At 51.5% G+C, this 7,883-nt stretch overlaps 1 protein-coding gene across 4 annotated transcripts in view; it reads left to right on the forward strand.

Annotated features, from left to right (window-relative positions):
* FCHSD2 (FCH and double SH3 domains 2) overlaps window positions 1-7,119 on the forward strand; it is a 171,608-nt gene extending 164,489 nt beyond the window's left edge. For all 4 annotated transcript variants that reach the window (XM_060682736.2, XM_060682734.2, XM_060682733.2 and 1 more), the window contains 6 exons: window positions 476-559; window positions 687-864; window positions 2,812-3,032; window positions 3,207-3,336; window positions 4,885-4,976; window positions 6,832-7,119. In XM_060682736.2, the coding sequence (XP_060538719.2) occupies window positions 476-559; window positions 687-864; window positions 2,812-3,032; window positions 3,207-3,336; window positions 4,885-4,976; window positions 6,832-6,912 (786 nt within the window). In that variant the 3' untranslated portion in view covers window positions 6,913-7,119. The remainder of the gene's footprint in view (window positions 1-475; window positions 560-686; window positions 865-2,811; window positions 3,033-3,206; window positions 3,337-4,884; window positions 4,977-6,831) is intronic.
* The last annotated feature ends 764 nt before the right edge of the window (window positions 7,120-7,883 follow it).

The following is a 7,883-nucleotide window of genomic DNA, read 5'->3' on the forward strand; positions in this document are numbered from 1 at the left end:
TAGATGGAGAGAGAGAGAGAGAGATAGGATAGATAGACAGACAGACAGACAGATAGATAAAGTTAAGCACTACCTATACAAATCCTTTTGTGCATACATCTGATAGTCAGGCACCAATTTTAATCAAGTTTAAAAGATGGAATGGAACAGTCATGGAGGATCAACCTGGCTGCTTGAAAGAAGGGGGCAGCCATATTTGAAGGCCTTCTTGATAGCTTCTGGTGGGACCCAGAACTGGGGGATCTTTGGGCCTGATCCAGCCTCAGCTTGGCTTCTCCCAGCGCTCAAACGAGTTATGGATTCCCTAACCCCAAGAATCTCCAAAGGTTGACAACTTTTGAGGCTGGCTGAGGAATTCTGGGAGTTGGAAGTCCACAAGTCTTCACGAGTGGCCCAACTTTGGAGACTCCTGGTCCTTTTCGTGGCCCCTTCCTTCCCCTCCTTTTTACGCGCCTCTTCTTCTTCTTCGCCGCAGGCCTCGCAGCCGGACGAATTAACCATTGAGGAACACGAGGTTTTGGAAGTGATCGAAGACGGCGATATGGAAGACTGGGTAAAGGTATCATTTCGCTTTTTCTGTTTTTGCGGCATGGCATAACGTGCCACCGATCGTCTTCTTTGTTTCTCCACTACCTTTGACGTGACCCTCTTAACGCCGAGCGTGTTCGTCTTCCCCGCTTTCGCAGGCCCGGAATAAGTCAGGCCACGTGGGTTACGTGCCGGAGAAATATTTGCAGTTCCCGACCTCCAACAGCCTCCTGAGCATGTTGCAGTCCCTGGCAGCGTTAGACAGCCGGTCTCACACGTCCAGCAATTCGACCGAAGCCGAGCTCGCTTCGGGAAGCCTTAATGGAGACTCCAGTGGTAAGGACCGGCGGTGACATCCAGCAGGTTCTGACAGGTTCTGGAGAACTGGTAGTGGAAATTTTGAGTAATTCGGAGAACCAACAAATACCACCTCTGGCTGGTCCCAGAATGGGGTGGAAATGGAGATTTTGCAGTATCCTTTCCCTGGAGTGGGGAGGGAATGGGGATTTTGCAGTATCCTTCCCCTGGAGTGGGGAGGGAATGGGGATTTTGTAGTACCCTTCCCCTGGAGTGGGGAGGGAATGGGGATTTTGCAGTATCCTTCCCCTGGAGTGGAGTGGGAATGGAGATTTTGCAATATCCTTCCCCTGGAGTGGGGTGGGAATGGAGATTTTGCAGTATCCTTCCCCTGGAGTGGGGAGGGAATGGGGATTTTGCAGTATCCTTCCCCTGGAGTGGAGTGGGAATGGAGATTTTGCAGTATCTTTTCCCTGGAGTGGGGAGGGAATGGGGATTTTGCAGTATCCTTCCCCTGGAGTGGAGTGGGAATGGAGATTTTGCAGTATCCTTCCCCTGGAATGGGGAAGGAATGGGGATTTTGCAGTATCATTCCCCTGGAGTGGAGAGGGAATGGAGATTTTGCAGTATCCTTCCCCTGGAGTGGGGTGGGAATGGGGATTTTGCAATATCCTTCCCCTGGAGTGAGGAGGGAATGGGGATTTTGCAGTATCCTTCCCCTGGAGTGGGGAGGGAATGGGGATTTTGCAGTATCCTTCCCCTGGAGTGGAGTGGGAATGGAGATTTTGCAGTATCTTTTCCCTGGAGTGGGGAGGGAATGGGGATTTTGCAGTATCCTTCCCCTGGAGTGGGGAGGGAATGGAGACATTGCAGTATCCTTCCCCTGCCATGCCCACAGAACCGGTAGTAAAAAAAAATTGGATTTCACCACTGGTAAGGACCAAGATGGCTGAATCTTGGAGGGGGGTTGTTGGGAGACACCCCTGCTATTCCTGCACGCCCCAGACATAAAACGGCGCACTCTCAGCCACATATGGGGTGAGTTTTTTACTGCTGATTGCAACCAAGCTTCAGCTCCAGTGAGAAACGTTGCAGTGAAAGCTGGCTGGACAACTTGGAGCCAATCACCAGGAGACTGGGAGTTCTAGTTCTGCCTTAGGCATGAAAGCCAGCTAGGTGACTTTGGGCCAATCACCAGGAGACTGGGAGTTCTAGTTCTGCCTTAGGAATGAAAGCCAGCTAGGTGACTTTGGGCCAATCACCAGGAGACTGGGAGTTCTAGTTCTGCCTTAGGCATGAAAGCCACCTGGGTGACTTTGTGCCAGTCACCAGGAGGCAGTGAGTTCTAGTTCTGCCTCAGGTATGAAAGCCACCTGAGTGACTTTGGGCCAATCACCAGGAGAAGGTGAATTGTAGTTCTGACTTAGATATGAAAGCCAGCTGGGTTACTTTGGGCCAGTCACCAGGAGGCAGTGAGTTCTAGTCCCACTTTAGGCATAAAAGCTGGCAGGGTGACTCTGTAAGCCCAGCCCACATCGCATGGTGATGGTTGTGGGGAAAATAGGAGGAGGAAGGATTATTCTTTATGTTCTCCACCTTGAGTTACTTATAAAATAATAAACGCTGGATAAAAATCCGGGCTGGTAAATAAATAAAGATCAGTGCTCAGGATGGGAGCGGTGCGGTGGCCTAGAGGTGGAGCTCTGGCCTCACCATCAGGAGGCTGTGAGTTCGATCCTAGGTAGATATTTCTCTCTCTCTGGGCACTATGAGAATATATCTGCTGAACAAAACTCCGTACTGGCAACAGGAAAGGCATCCGGCCAGTAAAACAACTCTGCTAGCTCCATTCCGTTGCGCAGACTCCACCCGGCAAGGGATTACGGGGCCGTTAAAAGACGATGAGCGCTCGGGGTCCCGAGACGTGCCTCCCAGGTGGGTTTCCCAACCTCCTAACAGCTTCTCCGTCTCCGCTTTCCCTTCCAGTCTGTTTTGTAAAAGCACTTTACGACTACGAGGGTCAGACGGACGACGAGCTCTCCTTTCCCGAAGGTGCCATCATCCGCATCCTGAACAAAGAAAACCAGGACGACGACGGATTCTGGGAAGGAGAGTTCAATGGCCACGTCGGGGTTTTCCCTTCCGTCCTGGTCGAAGAACTGACCGCTTCCGAAAACGGAGAGGTCGCCTGTATCGCTGAGGTTCAGGTAGATTGGCGCCAGCCAGGTTTCCTTCCTTGCGTTGCTCGATCGATCGATATTATGTGCCATCCGATCACGGTTGATTCCCAGGGACTGATTTTCTCCCGGAGGATCCGCGGCTCCTTCCGTGGCTGGGAAGAACGTCCTCCGTTAACACCGTCTTCTCTCGTTTCCCCACAGGTCTTTCCGTCTGCAAAGTCCCAAAACTCCCTGGCGCCGTTACCCCTCTACGACCAGCCCCCCGTCAGCCCTTTCCCCAGCCCCGACAAAAGAGGAGCCCAGGGCTTCCCACGGTCTCCCTCGGCAAACGGTAAGCGAGGCTCACGCTTTCCTTTGGGTGCCCTGAATCCCAGCATGGGGGGACGATGGGTCTTTCGTGACTGGTGGACTCCAACTCCCAGAATCCCGGAGCCAGCATGGAATTCTGAGCATGGCTGACTCAGGGATTCTGAGAGTTGGAGTCCACCGGTCATTAAAGGCCCATCGTTCCCCACTCCTCTTCTAAAGGGGGCTGTTCTGACCCAGCTCCCCAAACACGACAAACTTTCTGAAGTGAACTCAAAGATTCCTTTAATTAGGAGCGCCGGCAGCCCCGGCAAAAAGTTTCTCTCTCACCCCATCTCCGTCCGGCAGGGAGATAAATAATTCTGCCACACCTATTCATCTCCGCCCCCTGCCTTTTAGCCCCAGAGCTAGGGTGGGGCTTCATTAGCAGCAGTAGCTCTTCCGTCCCGAGGACCGGCCCATAGATTTCCACTGCTCTCCTCTCCTCTGCCTTCTGTGCATCTACGCGTCAGGCACTGGACCCAGCTGTTCCTCCTCCTCCTCATCAGCCACCTCCAGTTTTGGGGGCTGTTGACTCTCCATCTGAGGGTTGACGGACAGCCCAGGCTCCGCCTCTGTCTCTCTCTCGCTGACAGCTCCATTCCCTCTTCCCCCTCGGAGCTCTCAGGTTGCCTTGATTCTGTCCCCAACCACACGCACACACACCAACAGACGTTCAAGAGTTAAAGACCAAACCAGCCGGCAAAATCCTTTTCCTTATGATCACGGAACTTGGCAACAACCTAGTGGCTGCCTGCCAAGAGTTTATTATTTATGAAGAGGAGAGATAACTTCTCCCCACTTCTGATACATCAAAAGAAACAGCTCAATAATTACGGAGTTAATCAAGTCCAGAGATAATCCAGCAAAGTCTATAGCCAAAAGTCCGGCAATGCAGAATGGCGTGGAAGCTTTCAGCTTTGTTCGTCACAAGGTTTGACTGGCCACCACGCTCCCTTTTATACCCTGTGGGGTGTGGTCCAGTGACTCAGCCTAATCTCGGGCACGCCTTTTCTTCTGTTGTGGGCGCTTATCTCTGCGATGCTGGCGTGGATCCAGCCAAGACTCATTACCCTCATCACTGTCCACCTGTGGCTGCGTGGACGTGCTTGGCCCCAGCCCTATCTCTTGCCCTTCGGCGGACACCGAAGGCATTGCCAGAGAGGAGGGTCCTGGAGAGGGAGGCCTTGCCAACTCCTCTCCTTCACTCTCGGAGTCCTCTCCTGCCGATGACACAGGCTCAGGTAACGGAGCCACAACAGCCTTGACTCCGGTCCTGACTCCCACGCCTCCTCCTCCTCCTCCTCCGATTCGGCTGCTGGAGAGGCCGGTGGCCGACAGACCACAACAGGTGCATCCTTAGACTCACTCTCTCCATTTTGAAAATGTCTGGACTTCAACTCCCAGAATTCCCCAGCCAGCAATGCCTTGTAGGCCACACATCTTACAGCCGCGGGGGTTGCGAAATTTTGTCGTTGAAGCATTGTCATTGTGGGTTTTGAGGGGTTTTTTTTTTTTTGTCCTTTTGTTGCAGTTTCAGAAAACAACTTCACGTCAACTTCTCCTGGATTTTCCCAGCCACCCCGACCCCTTCCTGAAAGCACTTCCTACGGCAAACTCAGACCTGTAAGTTTTATGCCGGGCCGCAGAGCGGTAGACTTAAAGTGGGGCGCTTGTTCCTGCATCGTGGTTGCAGCTTTGGCGTGCTTGCCCCGGGCACAATCCAGGTTAGAACGGGGTTTAATTCCAGCTGCCACAGGGACGCTGAATTACATGGCCACCGGATGGGAATCCATCTTGCCCAACAATTGGCATGCTGCAGAAAACAAACAAAAATGTTTAAAAATTGTCTAAGTTACAAGTAGTCCTCGACTTAAATTGAGCCCAAAATTTATGTTGTTAAGTGAAAAATCTGTTAAGTGAGTTTTGCCCCATTTTACGACTTTTCTTGCCACGTTTAACAACCGGTGCGCGCAACGTTCAAAATACAGCAATTTGAAGCTCAGCTGCTTACCTTCTAAGCAGGGGTGAAATCCAGCAGGTTCTGACAGGTTCTGACGAACCGGTAGCGGAAATTTTGAGCAGTTCGGAGAACCGGTAGCAAAACTTTTGAGCAGTTCAGAGAACTGGCAAAAACCACCTCTGGCTGGCCCCAGAGTGGGGAGGGAATGGGGATTTTGCAGTATCCTTCCCCTACCACGCCGACCAAGCCACGCCCACAGAACCGGTAGTAAAAAAATTTGAATTCCACCACTGCTTCTAAGGCAACGGAGGTGTGGAAATCAGCTGTGCCGCGTGAATCAGCTGAGCCAGAAAGAAGGAAATATAGGAGAGGGCAGGAGCGGGTGGGCGGAGCCAGCTGATTGTTGGAACTACCGGTTCGTCTGAACCGGCGGCGGCCCCACCACTGTTAAGTGAATCGTTGCAGTTCTTAAATATTGAAAAATTTGACACGGCCTAACATTGTGATTCCCTTTTGAAAGCGGCACTTCAGATATTTCCTTCCAACTTACTATTTAACGTAGGTGAACCTTGACTTAATGGATATTTGCCGCCGATGACCAAATTGTTGAAGCTAGGAACAATGAAGTCAGAAAGAGTTAATAATGTACAGACAGTCCTTGACTTACGACAGTTCGTTTAGTGTCTGTTCAAAGTTACAGCGGCACCGAAAAAAGTGACTTATGACCATTTTTCACACTTACGACCGTTGCAGCCGCCCCGTGGTCACATCATCAAAATACAGAAGCTTCACAACAGATCAGATGAGTCCAGGGGTCACGTGCTCCGCTTTTGCGCCCTTCTCACGAGCAAAGTCAAAGGGGAAGCCTGATTCACTTAACAACCGGGTGACTAACTTACCCACTGCTGTGATTCACTTAACAACGGTGCCAAGAAAGGTCATAAAATGGGGCAAAACTCACTGAAGAAATGTTTCGCTTAACAACATAAATTTCAGGCTCAATTGTGGTCGTAAGTCAAGGACCGTCTGTACTACTTGAACTAGTAGCCCTCGACTTACAACGGAAGCCCAAAATGTCTGTTGCTTATGTGAGTCTGGGCCCATTTCGCGACCTTTCTCGCCAGTCGTTCTTAAGCGAATCCCTGCCGCCGTTAAGTGAGTCACCCGGTTGTTAAGCAAATCTGGCTTCCCCGTTGACTTTGCTTGTTGGAAAGTCACCACAAGGCGGGAATCCCGGGACACCCCGGGACATTTCAACCGTCGTAAATATGAGTTAGTTGGCGAAGCGTCTCTGTATTTTGATCCCACGACCACGGGGATGTTCCAATGGTCATAAGTTTGAAAAAAACAGACCCGGGTCGCTTTTTTTTTTTTTTTTTCTTTCTTTCTTTTCAGTGCCGTCGCAATTTTGGTCGCTCAATGAACCGTCGTTAAGTCGAGGACTTCTTGCATTCTCTTGTTCTGTAAAATCTCTCGTCGTTTTTTTTCTCACGGTGGTCTTGTTCGATTGGTTTCCAGGTGCGAGCCGCCCCGCCACCCCCCACCCAACACCGCCGGACCCCCGAGAAGATCGAAGATGTGGAAATCACCTTGGTGTGACCACGCTCACCCCGACCGACACCCCTCCCCCCCCATCCCAGGGCTGGGACCCAGGCCCAACCCGTCCGTCCATCCGTCCGTCCGTCCGTCGCCCTTGTAAGGCACGTTGGTTTCAACCGAGGAGACTCTCTGAAAAGCTCGCGGTTAAAACAGGAAGATCCTTCCAGGAACACTCGTGTGTCCAAGAGGTCCTTCTTCCCACCGTCATATGGATATATTTGTGCCTTTTTTTAAGTTTTTGTCGTCGTTTGGGCGGGGGGGGGGGTGTTTCACCTTCTCGGGGTCACCTTCGTAGCACAACGCACGCAGCAGCCATGCCTTTTCAGCTGGAGATGAGCGCCTTTTGGGGGTGTCTTCTTCTTCTTTTCTTTTTTTTTTTTAAGGGGGAATGCGCCAAAGTTACACACGGCCGTTACAACTGTACCCCCGGCCACCATCGTCGGGGGGGGGGAAACCCGGCCTAATCCCATCCTGGTCTGATCCATCCTTTCCCCCTACTCGGTGACTTCCAGATGTGGTAGAACCATAATTGTCAGTCACCGCACGTCACTCCGTACCCCCTGCCACCCCCCACCCCACCCCCCACCCCGAGTCTTGCAAGCCGGGATTGCGGCTCCGGATATCTGGAAGCCGCCACGTTCCGACCTGGATGATTTCTTTCCTTCCTCCGCCTGGCCATCGTTTGCTCATCCCTGGCACAAGTTTGGCGTTTCGGTTTTGCGGCAGCCAATTCCGCTTTTCCGCCTAGGGAGTGCCACCTGTAGCCCTGCTCCAGATCATGGCGTCATATAAATATATTTATTTAATAATAAATATATTTATATATGCATATACACCGTGTGCATTAGTGCGGAATATTACTGTTTGTCATAGGAATGTATTCGAATCTTTCTTTCCTTCCTTCCTTCCTTCCTTCCTTCCTTCCTTCCTTCCTTCCTTCCTTTCTTTCTTTCTTTCCTTCTTTCTTTCTT

Source organism: Pantherophis guttatus, chromosome 5, assembly GCF_059756535.1.
Source record: "Pantherophis guttatus breed Tessera chromosome 5, ASM5975653v1, whole genome shotgun sequence".
Classification (NCBI taxonomy): domain Eukaryota; kingdom Metazoa; phylum Chordata; class Lepidosauria; order Squamata; family Colubridae; genus Pantherophis; species Pantherophis guttatus.